At 45.4% G+C, this 16220-nt stretch overlaps 1 protein-coding gene across 1 annotated transcript; it reads left to right on the top strand.

The window, feature by feature from the left end:
• The first annotated feature begins 4330 nt into the window (after nt 1–4330).
• On the top strand, nt 4331–15880 carry LOC122372910. The gene is made up of 3 exons (XM_043350589.1): nt 4331–4471; nt 14338–14475; nt 14723–15880. Exons 1-3 carry the CDS (start codon nt 4331–4333, stop codon nt 14813–14815), a joined length of 372 nt encoding a protein of 123 aa, XP_043206524.1. The 3' UTR covers nt 14816–15880.
• The last annotated feature ends 340 nt before the right edge of the window (nt 15881–16220 follow it).

Below are 16220 nucleotides of genomic sequence, written 5' to 3'. Positions count from 1 at the left end.
CACAGGAGACGTCAAATTGATGGAAGAGAAGGTATGCCAAGTTTCAAGTAGATAGCGTAAGTGGTTCATGAGTTATTCAAGAAAAACGGAGGGGGGGGGTCGGATCCGACCCCCCCCAGGCGGTCGCGGGTTAAATGTCGGGAATAAGAATGGCATTATTATACTTCTACGTTGTGTTATGTTAATGGGAGTCTTGCACAAAAGAATGTAAAAACTGTTTGATGTTAATATAATTATATATTAACAGGAGTTAATAATAATTATAAATATAATATAATGGCTGCGAGCCTCGGGACACCCCTCCATCAGGATTATTGCGAGCCTGGCGATTCTTTTTTTCGCATCAGAATATGGCACAGCAAGACAGACGAAACTTGGCATGCCTTGCAGGTTGCCGCGGTAACCATTTCATAATGAATAATCCTCCAGACTTAGACGTTATTTGTGGCCATTTCTGAAGAGCAGAGCATAGACAAACATTGATAAGACGTAAAGGAAGCACAGAGCGCGATGGTTAACCCGCGCGGGGCTGGGGGGGGGTAAATTTTACCCCCCCCCCTCGCGAATTTTTGCGATATCTCAAAAACGGCGGCGCGCAGCGCCGCCAAACTTTCAGTACCTTTTCTTACATCGATTTGACACGTTCCCTGAAAATGTGAGCGAAATCCGTTGGAAAATTTTTGAGAAATTGATGTTTTAGTGACGTCATGTTCGCCATTTTCGCCTCAAAAACGGCAAAAGTTCAAACGCCGCTAACATCTTCATTTTTAAAGGAATCAAGACGTAACAAAAAAGGTTATACGTAATTTTACTTTGTCTATCAAATGGCTATCTCGGTTTTTTGAAAATTTTGGATTTTGGCCTGAATTTTTTCAAAAAACTGACTTTTTTGGGAAAATCATTATAAAATCCAAAATTTTGAGTCTATCGAAAAAACCGGAATATATGTCAGAGAAGTGGTCTATGTGCACCTACATACCAAATTTTAGAAGAATCGGTTAAAAAATGTGGGAGTTATTCAAAATTTTATGACGTCACGACACACAAATTTTTTGAAAAATGACTTTTTTGGAAGTTCTAGAGCTCGTACGGAAACAAAAATAGCACCATTCGATTGGCCGTGAAAAACTGCATCAGATAGACACCTTTTTAGGCCTTAACAACCAACTTCAAAATTTGACCTCGCTTGACCTGACCTTGACCTGACCTCGACCTGAAATTCATCCAGAGGTGGTCCATATCACTTATTGAGTGTGCCTATTGAATTCTATGAGTAAAATGACCCATAAAACATGTGTCGCACATGCCCTTTTCTATATTTTGTTTTTTGGTGACCTGACCTGACCTGACCTGACCTTGACCTTGACCTCTGAATGATATTGTATGCAACGAATATTGTCTTGGTAGCCTAAGAACACGTTTTGGGCGATCAGTCTCAGTCCATGACTCCATTCTTCGGCAACTACGGTGCAAGGCCGATACTGTAGAAACTTGCAATTTGTACCCTTGACCTGACCTTGACCTTGACCTCAAACTTTACATTAAGTACATGTTTTTAGTAGTTCGTGATGAGAGCTTTCGATTGGCGTTTGAATTTTCTAAATCGGACCATTAGTTCGGGAGATAACAGGGGGGGGGTAAAATTTACCCCCCCCAGCCCCGCGCGTTCGGCTGGAGACCCCAGCCCCGCGCGGGTTAACCCTCGCCCGCACATGCCATTTTGCCATTCTAGAACGCACATGGGGGGGGGGTGCCATCCCCCGCGCCATTTCGTTCCTGTTGGAGATAGAGTTTCGCGGCGGTAAGGACCAAAAATATTTTTTTTTGGGAAGAGACAAATATAATGATACCCAGTTTTACCTTCTCAGGTCAGTCATTGACCTTCCAGGTCAGGTCAAACTAAAAATGTTGCTGTTTTGGGTCACCGATGGATATCAAGTGCGCTGCTCACCATATACCGATGACGATGCCGTTTTGTGGTGCCAAGCAAGCTAGAACCTCTTTGTCGCACTATCCGACCAGGTTTTTGCTCCTGAGGTCATTTCAGGTCAAGTTAGGTCAAGGTCAATGATATGTGTTTATATGTCTGTGTGTGTGTATGTGTGTATGTTACTCTATGCTGATGTGTGCACCGATTGTTTATGTGTCCATATTACATGAGATCATGAGATGAGAAGCTTTTACCAAAAATACAGTCAAATAAACTTCACGAAAAGTAAATTCAGCTTGCCTGAAACGTAATGTTTTTAGATGACCTAGGTTGACCTTGACCCTGACCTTGACATCTGTACATCGTTGAACAACATGTTCCATGATTGGTGGGAGGTAAATACTGGCAAAAAAGGCCGAAATAAAGGTGTCAAAAGCTCACAAGAGCAATAGCCAACGCAAGATATTGATTATTTGTCATTTGGGTCATGACATGACCTGAAGAATAAGGTCATATCTCCAAAACCAAAAGCCACAGAAACTTTAAATTTTCAGTGGAAACCAAAAAAAGATCGAGGAGCAGCTATACGCAAAATCAGGCTTCTAGCTTTAAAAATATTGAGTGCAGAGCAGAAAAACTACCTAGAGGGTGGCAACCCCCATGTGCGGGCGAGGGTTAACCTGCGCCGTGCTGATGGCCCGTGTTTTCCGTGTCTTGCTGGGGGGGGGGGGGGCTGGCGTTTTCACGCCCCCACCTCTAACTTGGCTTCTGGGCCACCTAGCGACACGCGGTAAGCGGCAATCGAAAGAACGTCAAAAATAATGACGACAAACTTGGTAATTTTTTGAGTCAGGTCAAAGGTTAGGTCACCAGAGGCCATCAACGGACAAATTTATGTAGTCAATTTCAACAACTTTGGAAACTTCCAACGGCTAGGTCGGGAACCAATAGAGCTACAGCGCCGCGGAAAAGCGCATTTGATAGCCCTTTTACAGACCTCTCTGACTAATTTCCTCAGATTTGACCTCATGTCAACGGTTCAGCCTCCAGAGGGCAAAAACTAAAAAATAGCCGTTTTCACGAACAATGGTTATCGGTAATAACTTTTGACTCAAGAGAGCCACGATATTACTTTTGCCAGCATCGTGTTCCTCTCGTCGAGACGCGTCGAGTAAACTATACGTTGACCTTGAAAGGTCTTTTTAAGAATTTGACCCCAGGTCAAGGTCATGTCCTGACCGAAAAGTGTCATGCTGCACATCTGTCGATTTGTATCGTCGAGCTGAGCACATCTGACGTGTTTTGACCGCTCTAGCACGTCTTTATCAAAAGTTATCGCAAAAAACTGCTGGTGACCGTTAATGACCTGAGATGTCCTCAGGGACACACAGAGGGGTCACAGGTGCATTTTTCCGATTCAGTGTGTCATTTTTACCTATGAACTGATGTTTTAGAGGGGTTTGAATGACATTTGTCCAAAAGAGGTGCATTTCAATTTTCTCCCATTAACTTATAATGGAGAGGTCGCAAAATTGACCTGACCTTGGGTTACAGATATGAAAAATCCGAGAGTTACATTTTATACACACTGTCATTGACAACTGAAACGGGTCGGACGCAGGGCAGGCGCACCACAGTCAGGGCAATTGAATGATTCGAGCGTGGGCTGGACCTTGGCTGGACCGCTGTGCCCGGCGGACAGATATGGACGGAGAGAGCGCTAAACAAACAACGCTGACACTGAAACACAGTCGGATAGCGAATCGTAGTGAGCTACAGAAGATACATCAATAATTAACAGCAAAGCCGACGGTTAGAAAGAATATGAAAAGCGTAAGAGAATATTAATATGGAACATACGTAGCCGCACCATAATTCTTCTAACCCTCTTTAAATACTTCACAATCAAATGTGTTAGCTACACCAAAATAAGCATAAGAGCGCATATTTATAAATCGTTACAAAGTCAAGTCGAATTCAACCCTATTACAAATGCAAAAATATCCCTCCTCATGGACTAACTATTCTATCAATGTCTCCAATAGTGAATGCTATTTTATCAAGATGTCTAATTACTTTGATGAAGATAATGTTACACTTTGCACCAGTGATGACAGAGAAGAAGTGCTCCAATTCAATTTCCGAAAATTTCATCGAGGGTGGGTCACGAAACACTCCGAACTAATCCCCAAAATAAACACAGAACGGAAATCTAGCTCGTCATTTTGACGTGGGAATGCGTCCAGGAGGTCGGTGGGCACGTCTAGCCGCACCCTAGTGGCGCCCCGTGGACAGGCTCCTCCCCGTGCCACCCTCGTCCTCCCACGCCACGGTGACGTCATACCAAAGGGGCGTGGCCAGTGACGTCACCGTCGGGCGAATTATAAGCGTTCATTGGAGATGAGCGAGAGCAGCAGTAGCCTGGACGGTGGTCTCACTTGCTGGCCGGGTGTCGTCGTGTCGGCACTGAAGTCGGCTTCGTCCGCCACCACCGCCTCCTCAGTGGCGCTGCTGCTCAACTCAAACTCACAAACAACTGAGGTGAGTGCAAGGAGAACGCGTACAGGCGCAGAGAACGCATACAGGCGCTAAGAACGCTCACAGCGTGACACCTGGGTGCCCATGGTGTCAGTGTCGGTCTGACGTCCTCCGGTGATCCCAATAGAAGAGGTTTAGCTGTGAAGTATAAGTGAAGGGCAACAGGTATGGCTTTGCCTGTTTGTAGAACGATCGAGGCTTGCTCTTGAATTCCATGCACATTTTGAAACAGCTATGCTGGCTAGAGTAGTGCGATTTCGTGTCTGCTATATTAAATAGTACTTTTTCGGAAGCTGTGAATGCTTTTTCCTCTGGTTAGTCTTAGCGATGAAAAACACGCAAGTTTACCACTTTAGGACAAAATGGCAGTACAAATGGGAAAAAAACATTTCTATAAAATACCTATCTCACCAACTGATATTTTTCCCCAATTGGCACACAAACATAATATTTGTTAACTTCGAATACTCATGCAATTGGATTTATGACTTGCTTTCAAGTACTTTTTTCTACAGCATACGATGCGGTTTATAGGCACCGTGGTTTCTAAACACCGTTTAACCGTTGAGACAGACTGCTTTGCAAAACAGCTAAACGCCGTTCGATGAACTGTGTCGCATTGTAGCTAAAAGCCATGAGATTGTGCCGCACTCCAGCCACACGCCGTTAGATGCTCGTAGACTGTGCCGCATTGTAGCTAAGCGCTGGAGAAAAAAGAGAGGCTGTAACGGAGCCGCAGCCAAACGCCAAGAAATAAGCTGTGCTGTAGTACAGCCAAGCGCCGTGAAGTAGGCTGTGCCGCAGCACAGCCAAACGCCGCGAGATAGACTGTGCCGCAGTACAGCTAAGCGTCGTGAGATAGACTGTACCGCAGTACAGCTAATCGCCGTTAGGTAGACTGTGCCGCAGTACAGCTAAGCGCCGCGAGATAGACTGTGCCGCAGGACAGCCGAACGCCGTGAGATAGACTGTGCCGCAGTACAGCTAAACGCTGTTAGGTAGACTGTGCCGCACTACAGCTAAGCGCCGTGAGATAGACTGTGCCGCAGCACAGCTAAACGCCGTTAGGTAGACTATACCGCAGCACAGCCGATCGCCGGTAAAAATCAGTTGATCTCAGCTGACTGAAGTAAAAACAGCCATGTTTGCACGAAATAACTAAAATTACCGTTCAACAGGTTCTCTGGTTGTTGAAATTTTGCCTACAGATACTTGCCATGTATTCTTTCTTTTCTTCCTATATAAGTGAGGACAGCTAAGAAGTTATGCTAAGCATTGCATTTTTAGAAGCAAAGTGCTTGCTCTTTGTCTCTAGACTCGACGACACCCTGAAATATCTGGTTTACTGATGTTTTTGGGGGTTCTGGCAATACTTTGCTTTTCGATATCGAAGATGTAAAAAAAAAAGATTGAATGCCGGCCGTCTGGATGTTGTGTACGCATACGATCCACTATCGAACATCGATGAACACCCATCATTCATATAGACAGCACATACACGTACACAGGTAAAATATGTGCTGTAGCAAAGTGTTAACACCAACAGAAGTTAATTTTGTCATGAGCTATCTTTAAAACAAAAGGGGGATATTTTTCCTCGCCGGGTAGGGGTCTGTTTCATAGCCCAAGGCAGTTGGTACGCCCCTCCCCCCCCCAGGCGTTTGGCTCCTATAACACCTTGAAACACTAAATTTACATGATAAATTGGTGTCTCACAAGAAAGTTTGCCTTTGTGTAAGTTGTCTGGCTCTACATCAATGTTTACACAGGTTTAGGGGGAGATATACATGTACAACGTCTCTAGAGCTCGTCAAAGGTTTTGGCGTAGATAAGTTTTGTTCAAGCAAAATAAAGGAAAATAAAAAGCTTCAATGAGCTCAGAAATCTTAAGTTCTTAAGTTCATCAGCATTGTTTATATCACATATCATTCGACTCGGCTGATCCAGAGGAGGATAACTGATAAGCATAAAACCAGAATTAGCTCTCGCACTTATAGGGGAGGGGTGGGATAGACAAACCTCGGTTGTTCGCAAATAGTTTGCACAAAAAACGGCCTTTTTCGACGCAACTTCATTACCCTCGAGTTCATCAATGGTGCATCTACTCTTAAAATATCATGGCCCTGATGACCTTTGACCTGTGACCTGTTTTTCGAGACCATGTTTGCCCGGAATCGCGACTCGGCGTACATGTCGGCTCACAATAACTGCGCGTTTCCAGTCTTTTTGTGTTTGTAACGTTCAAACATGTAAAATGATGTTGGTTCCATGCAATATGGTTAGTATCAAGGTCACGTGAAGGTCAGGTCAAGGTCATTGACCATTGATGACCTTGGTTCACCGTTTCGAATTTTACATGTTTCTGGGATAGTTTTTGGAGGAATTTAGCACTAATTTGAAAATTTACCAAGTAGTCTTGGTGTCTTCATAGCATGCTACAAATCCGCCAATGGTAATTGACACCTACTGTGGATAGCCGGTAGGACACCTGCTGGTTTAAGTGACCTGACCTGACCCAGCCTGGCCTAAATGGATGAAAACATCATCTACTATATGAGCAAAACTAATATGAAATTCGTGATCAGCACCCCGATCAAAAACAACCTCACTTTACCGAAGTTCTAGCAGGTCCCGATTTTCCCGACTTTTGGGTCATTGACTGACCTGGAAGGTCAACCGATGACCAAGGACCTTAAAATTGGGTATCATTGACTTCCTCTTGTCAGTGCAACCCGTTCGTTTTTCCGCTAAGCTCTAGCTTGATCATAGGCCAAACGGCAGGGGGTCCAATGGACCCCCGTCTTATATGTTAGACGCTGGCAAAACACCAATGCTGACAAGGGTTTAATGAAATCAATGCGAAACTCTGGACTTCATAGCAAAAAAGAAACAATTATTCCTTATTTTGAGGATCGTGTCTTTCACTGCAGGACCGTTTGCGTGGCTTGGGGACCTGAGACAAGGTCACTTGGACTTGGAATTCTCAGGATTTGTGACGAAGAGATACCTCATAGACTATAATGACAAATTTGATTGAGTTGTTCGCCTCCGTTCTTACGTTGTGTGCTGAAGGCGTAGTGATTCTCAATCCACTAAATCATTTCCTTTTCACCCTGACTCCGGACCGCTTATTATGACCTGGTGACCGGGCTTTAGGTGAATGGGGTTCTCAGAATATATGCTTAAATGATGCCCCATAAAGTGCGTCAAACTTGGTGGCGTCGTGCACCTTTGTTTTGAATATATCTGCGTAGGAACAATCTTAGGGATGGGGTGCAATAAACCCCTGGCCGGGGAAGAGTTTATTTCAAAATAAAGTTTTTTTTTACAAATACCTACGCCAAGAAGATTCCTGGCGGATAATAATTGAAAATGTTTTCAAAAGGCTTATGTACTTATAATTAATTTCTCGGGATAACGCTACTGTTCTCATCCTCGTGTACAACAAAACGCAGAAACAGTACCGAGCCAATGCTACTCTCCTTGTTTTTTTTTTTTTTGGTAGAGAGAAGCATCGTGTCTGCGCTTTTCAAAAGAGGACGACCATAGTTAATGAGTCTTGTCGTCTGTTGTGAAATAAGTACCCCACTTACCATCAGCTCGAGTCGGCTTTGCAGAGAGTCACGGTCGAACCTTAGAGGCGCTTCGACAGAGAGCTAGCGCTGTCGTTTATTCCTTACATAACCGTAACGAGCACACACAGGGAGCCTCGCGTGGGATGAATATTTAGATATGTAACACCGAACAAAATAGGCTAAGGATTTAAGTGCCAAAAAAAAAAAATAATCGTCAAGGCGCACTGTAATACCACGGCTGTTATGATTATAGTAATTAACCCTCGCCGGACCTATTGGTTTTCTACATACGCGCCGGCCGAGGGGGGGGGGGGGGGGGGGCGGGTACGACCCCCCCCCCCTCGCCGTTTCGCCCCTGGTGGAGCTAGCGCGTCGCGGAAAAAAACGAGCGTGTGCGCCGTTACGAGACGCAGAGATTGGTACCCAATTTTAAGGTCCTAGGTCAACCGGTGACCTCTGAGGTCAGGTCAAGTGCCCCAGGGTACGGTTCAGTTTTTGGTGAATAACTTCGCAAAAAACGGCCGCAGAGCGCCGATTTTGGCAGCATCGTGTTCGCCTCGCTCAGGCGCGTCGAATGATATACTTTTTGTCCGGGTCGGGTCAACTTGGGGTGTTGACCTCAGGTCAAGGTCAGGTCAGCACCCCCAGGTCACGAAGTTGGTCGAAAGAGGTCATGTCGCATATCATTCGATTCGGCAGGCCTTCCTGAGTCCATTGGTGCCTTTCCCGACTCGCTAGCTCAATTTGATCAAGAGTTATTGACGAAAAACTAATTTGACCTTGATGACGTCATAAATGACGTCACGCAAGGTCAACATTGCAAAAGTGACGCATCTAACCTTGCAAAGAGTGCATCAAATCACGATTCTGTGTGCTTGAGATAGTTGGAGATCGTTCCCGGCGCCAGAATAGCAGTTTTCATTTTTCCCCATTGACTTATAATGGTGAGGTCACGAAAATGATCTGACCTCATATGACCTTGAGGAAAAATCCGAGATATACAAGTTGTGGGACTCATAATGGATACTAGATCCTGCAAGTTTCATTTCCCTGTGACATCTCCTCTGGCAGTGAGGGCGTTGCGAAGTTGCGACATCTGAAGACCGTGCAGAGGTTCACTTATGTCGTCATAGGTCAGTGACCTGACCTGACCCAAAAATGCGGTTGGTGTCAAAAAATCCGGCTTGGATCAAAGGTCAGGTATGCCAACTTTCAGCTCTCTATCGCCAGCTTGTTTGGAGCTATCGCGAAAAAAACCTATGGGGGGCGGCACCCGCCCCCCCCCCCCCCTCGGCCGGCGAGGGTTAAGTTTGGCCTTCCTAGTAGGTTTTCCTTCATGTGGACGTAGCTTTAGAGGTGAGAAATATGATAAATATATGGCACACAACATCGATTCACTTCTTGCCTATGAGTCCTGCATTTTATTGTTAGAAAGCGCGGAAATTTTCAGTTGTTTACGTTTACATGGAAAGAGTAAATGAGTTAGAAATTAGATATTGCATCAGTAACTCGTTGCATAGCAACGGCTTATTGTTCTTTTTCGGAATTCCTAGCGCTGCCCCATTAGTTAGTCGTGCTGCATGTGAGAGAGAATTACGCATTATATGTGCCGTGGCATGGGAACATTTTTTTTTTTTGCAGAATTAGGTTTGCATAAGTTTTTCGCCAATACTTGTTGATTGAGGCACATGTATAAGAGCGACAAACATACTTTAAGAGTGTATTTACCTAAGCGTTACAGACGCAGATGAATTGATATGCAAAAATTCGGTATGCTGCAATCCAATGATCACAGTCAAGACACAGGTTTATTTTATGATGAATGTCCCATTAGCTACTGCAGACCATCCACATCTGTGTTAAAGGTTACTTTTGGGCCAGCTTATTGCTACAAAAATCTATATTGATATGGATATCAACTTTAAAATGTGGTTATGAAAATGCCATGTTTAGAAGTGCAATCGATCGTTAAAATCTCCTTCTTGTACCAAATATTATCGCAGTTAGATACGTTTGCTCAGATGATGAAGATTATTGAAATGAAATATCTCATCTCAGCAATCCACCGTGTTGACCCTCATTTCTGCGAACACAAGGCCTGAGACGATTTTCTGACCCGTGAATCGTAAGCCTTCGAAAAACATAACACTTTCGTATACCTCGCTGAGTTCATTCTGCTCTGAAATTACCCCGGAAAACTGTGTCCGCAATATCCCGTGTAATTTAACCGTCTCATCTAGCCACTGGTCTTACGACTACGGACCCCTGACTGCGGCAAATGTAGTACGAAAGTCGCTGTGGTCCGCCACGACGTGCAGCGCTCAGTGGCGTCACTGCTCTAACGTCTGGAACAGCTCCGACGGGGCGGGCCGCCGTAAACTCGGCGGCTCTGAGTTGCGATTTCATTTCACGTGAGCCGGCCATTGTCGCCAATCCGGCCGGTCACCTGAACGGCCGGCACCAATCGGACTCGACGGCGGCAGGCAGGATCGCCCAGCTGTTCAGGGAGCTATTCGGCAAAGGCTCAGCAGGTTATCCACCGTGCAGATGCGGCAAGTTCAGAAATTCGCTACATCGCCGGCTAAGTTTCCCAGCGGGGCTGTTACAGACTCCGACAATGGTTTAGGTACCGTCGTTTTACGAAGACCACGGGTTATCTCGTTGTCGCTATGGCTCCTTTGGGCGTTCTCATTTGTACAAAGATTGCTTTCGTCGTACCATCTGCATTGCGCTTCCAGTTCCCTGGATGTAAGTTCAATGTGCCGGGCTGAAAGCGTAACTTCTAGTGTAGCGTTTCGTAACGTTTGGGGACGGCATGATGGTTAAGCATGAAGTAATTGAGACGAATAGGCACACTGACATTCAATAAGTGGTTTCCCAACGGTTCGCTTAGTTTGTAGATAAAAGAAATACTGCAAGAGACGAGTAATGAAAATGAACTGGCAGGGCAAGTTTGGTTAATAGAAGTATAGGCACAGACCCCTGTATGCATATCTCGGTAAACATGATAGGCACCTCGGTATACCACTGTATACAGAGGCCCTCATACACATGTATGTCGTTATCAGAGGTCGATGAAATAGGCTATGTCTGTACGTTCTACTTGTAAATTCAACATTTCTTCATCTTTCTAGTAAACTGAACAGTGAACATTCCTTGCTGATGATTCCTAGTATCATAGTATCATATAGCGATATCATGCAGTTCATGGTAAGGTGTTAGCTTTCAAACCTTTAAAGGTAGTGTGCCAGCTTTCTTGGACCGTATGGAGTTAATGGCCCAGATAAGGAGAACCGGATTTTTAGAACTTATCCCTACCTTCAAAACTCATGGAAACGTCTTAAATTCTTCAAATTTTGAGTACACCAGTGCGAAATTCGCCCCGACGGGTTGTCGGTCGTACCCCAACCACATTTCACACCACTATGAACAATAAATGCACACACTGAAATCGCTATTACCGATATGCTCATCCAATCAAGTTTCGATAAACCCGTTCATCATCATCTCCTGCGGTTTCGAACACGCCCGTTAGGTGGCTTCTGATGCTCGTCGAGGTCGGAATTTCCAAATACGCGTGGTGCGTCGGGCCGCGCGCTCTGACTTCGGCCAAGAAAAATGCGTCAGCTGATCATTGTCATTTCTGCCACTTGCGTGTGGTGAAATGGGGTCATAACTTATAAGACGGCTTTTTCATATCAATTATTTTACATAAAATCATATTTCAAACCATAAATAATGTTCGACAGCCAAATAAAAGAAACAATACCAATACGGGCTTACAGTTTAAGGCTCGACATTGTGTTGTCTACGATTAGACAGCTGATAACTCATTCCCGTACGTCGTATGGTCGTAACACTATAATGACCTTTGCTTATTGTCACAAGTGCGCCGCATTCGCGATTGTTGCCCGACGCCTGTTTGCAGGTGAGCCCACTACAGTTGTTATACATATCTAAAAACCGAAAAACTTTTAGGCGAAAAAGGCACTATTCCAGGCCCATTTTTGATTTTTTTTGCGATATTAGGTAAAAACAGAAGCTTCTTATCCTAGGAAAAATAAAATGGGAAATCTTTCAAAGGTGGCACACTACCTTTAATTCCCTTCATTTCCATTCGCCTCAATGTCATTCTTTCTCTCTTCCCCTCTCTTTCTCTTTCTCTCTCTCTCTCTCTCTCTCTCTCTCTCTCTCTCTCTCTCTCTCTCTCTCTCTCTCTCTCTCTCTCTCTCTCTCTCTCTCTCTCTCTCTCTCTCTCTCTCTCTCTCTCTTCCTCAATCCATTTTCCTAATCTCATTTCTTCTTGCTACCAGCACTAGTTCCTATTGTTCTTTTCGTTTTTCTTTTTTACCATTCCCGGCATGAATTAAAAACCGGCCAGCTTATCGATAGCTCGTCAATTCAGAATGTTCTTCTTTCATTTATATCTTCATCTTTTCCAAAAAGACACTTCTCCTTTCCGGTATCACTGCTCACTTCAATCATTCTGCCACCCACGCCTTTTTCCCGTCTTCCAGATATAGCACGCCCTGGAGGGTTCTGATCTGTCTTCTGATACGCTACATCGATAGATTTGCTTTTGTTGTCCGCGGATAAATCATGATTCAGCATCCACAACGGGACTAGCCACGCGGTAGCAATTTCCATTACCACACTGGGGATATCGTCAGTTGTCAGATGTGATGTTCTTCCTGACTAGCAGTGCAGAGCTTCCTGACTAGCAGGTCATAACTTATAAGACGGCTTTTTCATATCAATTATTTTACATAAAATCATATTTCAAACCATAAATAATGTTCGACAGCCAAATAAAAGAAACAATACCAATACGGGCTTACAGTTTAAGGCTCGACATTGTGTTGTCTACGATTAGACAGCTGATAACTCATTCCCGTACGTCGTATGGTCGTAACACTATAATGACCTTTGCTTATTGTCACAAGTGCGCCGCATTCGCGATTGTTGCCCGACGCCTGTTTGCAGGTGAGCCCACTACAGTTGTTATACATATCTAAAAACCGAAAAACTTTTAGGCGAAAAAGGCACTATTCCAGGCCCATTTTTGATTTTTTTTTTGCGATATTAGGTAAAAACAGAAGCTTCTTATCCTAGGAAAAATAAAATGGGAAATCTTTCAAAGGTGGCACACTACCTTTAATTCCCTTCATTTCCATTCGCCTCAATGTCATTCTTTCTCTCTTCCCCTCTCTTTCTCTTTCTCTCTCTCTCTCTCTCTCTCTCTCTCTCTCTCTCTCTCTCTCTCTCTCTCTCTCTCTCTCTCTCTCTCTCTCTCTCTCTCTTCCTCAATCCATTTTCCTAATCTCATTTCTTCTTGCTACCAGCACTAGTTCCTATTGTTCTTTTCGTTTTTCTTTTTTACCATTCCCGGCATGAATTAAAAACCGGCCAGCTTATCGATAGCTCGTCAATTCAGAATGTTCTTCTTTCATTTATATCTTCATCTTTTCCAAAAAGACACTTCTCCTTTCCGGTATCACTGCTCACTTCAATCATTCTGCCACCCACGCCTTTTTCCCGTCTTCCAGATATAGCACGCCCTGGAGGGTTCTGATCTGTCTTCTGATACGCTACATCGATAGATTTGCTTTTGTTGTCCGCGGATAAATCATGATTCAGCATCCACAACGGGACTAGCCACGCGGTAGCAATTTCCATTACCACACTGGGGATATCGTCAGTTGTCAGATGTGATGTTCTTCCTGACTAGCAGTGCAGTGCCACACATTGCTCATATTGTTCGTGTCTGCTTGAAGGCCGAATAAGGCGGTAGCCATTGCTACTGCTTTTATGATCATGTGCAACATGGAGGAACAGTTGGCAACTGCAGCAGTGGTTTCTACTATTGACGGTTCGGCGGTTCGGATAATGGCCTGTGACGGCGTCTGTTTCACGCGGTCTGTTCTATGTATGTTGGTCCGGCAGCAGCGCGGTTGGTTGTTCTTGCGTCGATGGTGCTGCTGCTGCTGATGATGGCCTGTCATGGAGCTGGTGCTGACCTGGTGCTGACGTGGCACTGCTGGTGCTGTTGGCGCTGACCTGGTGCTGCTGATGCTGACCTTGTGCTGACCTGGCACTACTGGTGCTCACCCGTGCTGATCTGGTCCTGTTGAAGTTGACCAGCTGATGACCTGCCATTGCTGATGTTGACCCGTGCTGACCTGTGCAGACCTGTGCTGACCTGTGCTGAGCTGGCACTACTGGTGCTGACCTGCCACTGCTGATGTTACCCGGCGCTGACCTGTGCTGACCTGGTGCTTCTGGCGCTGCCCACAGACCATGCAGTTCCCGGCGCGACTTCTGGCGGTGTTCCTGCTGGCCGTATTGGTGGCAGCGCTCTGTTGTGAGGCGCGGTACCTGCCCACCCGGTCAGATGACTCCAACATGCGGGCCATCAAACAGCTGCTCACCGCGGTAAGAACAGCTCACCTGATATCTATGTCGATAAATCTATCTAGATAACTTCTCATCAAAATTAGATAAGTCTTAGATTATTACATAGGATGAAGCCTGATAGAGGCACAAGTCGCAAACATTTGCATAATAGAAACGTAACATAAAATTTCGAGTAAAATTATAGCTCCCATCTCCATATTCAACGCCTTCCGATGCTGATGAATCCATCCTGGTGGTCAAAGTAACGTCTGCCATTCTGTCGCAGATGCTGAACAACGCCGAGCAGCAGCAGTACCCGTCGCGGCTGGACCAGCTCCCCAAGACGGTGCTGTTCTCGCCCAACGCCGGCTACGACTAGTGGCGGGCCGACGCCTCGACCAGCGTGTTCGACCTTCAATGACCCGCCTTCGACAAGCACCGACCGCCTTCCGGCCGCCTGTGAAGACCAAACGCCCGGGCTGAGTGCCCTAAACGGCGGGCCCCGGGCTCGTGCAAATCCCTGAGCGCGGCGGCCCTCCAGATACCACGACGGCAGCAACAAGCAGCCGTCTAAATTTAACCCTGCTCCGGCCTGTAGCGCGTAGCATCACCAACATACTGGCAGATCTGTAACGAATTTGTTAACCCGTCCTGGTCGGTTCTCTCAGCCCGTCAGGTGGCACATTTTGGTGGTCTCTGACTGGGATCTGCCGTGTCGGCCTCTCTCATGCCAGTCACGTGGAGCGGTGTATTGATGATGATGGGAATCATGAGCTCTGAGATTCCGTACAGGTTATTTACAGTCAGTGGGGCTACTGGTATGAGAGAGGCTGTGAAAAGGCCAGCGAGCTGCGTCACTCTATCACGAGAGGCTGGATACGTGGTAGAGGATGCAGCCAAGACGCTGCCGCCGTCTAAAGTTTGCTAAAATTCGCACTTCAGTTGAAAAGCTTATCATGTATAGCGCTGGAGGAGACATCGAACAATAAACAGCTACGCAGTGATGCATTGAAATTGCTCTGTTTGACAGTGTTGTGTAGTTTGTAAATTGGCTGGTTGTTATGCTTCACTCAGTATGCGAACGTTTTAGTTGTCTAATTCACAAGTCGGAGGACAAAGATGCTACCATGTAAAGTTGTGCCTACTTCAGCCATCTTTCGCCCTTTGTGGTCTGATCGGGTGGTCTCGGGTTCAGGAGCTACTGTCGATCAAGTAATAACACCGTCGTTTTACGTGTGTGTTGTGTGTTTAATATATAATATACTTATTAAATGATATTACTAAACACACTATTTCATAGCCTGGCAGAAAGAGAGAGGCGGGAGCCAAGACAATATGACTAAATGCAGCCTGCGCTGGTGTTTCCAACCGAACAATGAGCCTGATTGGGCTCAGAAGGTTATGTGAGCGGAGTTTCGAATACATTTGATGTTTGCTATCTTCGCATTGTATTTACCTTGCAAAACGAAAAACAGCATGCGACGTGCAAAGGGAAACGTCAGCTTTTATATCGTGGCTTAAAACCTCGATAAAGAAGGCCTAAAGGCTCGATCAATACGCTTATGCATAAGCGCACACCTAACATAGCGCAGTCATCTTAACATTTTCACGAGAAAGAAAGACGCTTTGGTGTGGCTTCCACACACGTAATCTACCACTGATGAGTGTGAGTAGGTACTGTCCACAGCAGAAGTAATGTGCGGTTTCAGTCAATGGTATGTTCTGCTTCTAAAGCTTAGGAACGATTAGCCAGACTACAATGAAACTTTAAATGTAGCTTACAT

Source organism: Amphibalanus amphitrite, unplaced genomic scaffold, assembly GCF_019059575.1.
Source record: "Amphibalanus amphitrite isolate SeventyFive unplaced genomic scaffold, NRLGWU_Aamphi_draft 001418F_arrow, whole genome shotgun sequence".
NCBI classification, from domain to species: Eukaryota; Metazoa; Arthropoda; class Thecostraca; order Balanomorpha; family Balanidae; genus Amphibalanus; species Amphibalanus amphitrite.
This window is presented reverse-complemented; position numbering and strand designations above follow the sequence as displayed.

Coding starts and splice junctions, on each gene's coding strand:
- LOC122372910 (XM_043350589.1), top strand. CDS start 4,331: ATGAGCGAGAGCAGCAGTAGCCTGGACGGTGGTCTCACTTGCTGGCCG. Junction 4,472..14,337: donor CAAACTCACAAACAACTGAG/GTGAGTGCAAGG, acceptor CGCTGCCCACAG/ACCATGCAGTTCCCGGCGCG. Junction 14,476..14,722: donor TCAAACAGCTGCTCACCGCG/GTAAGAACAGCT, acceptor ATTCTGTCGCAG/ATGCTGAACAACGCCGAGCA.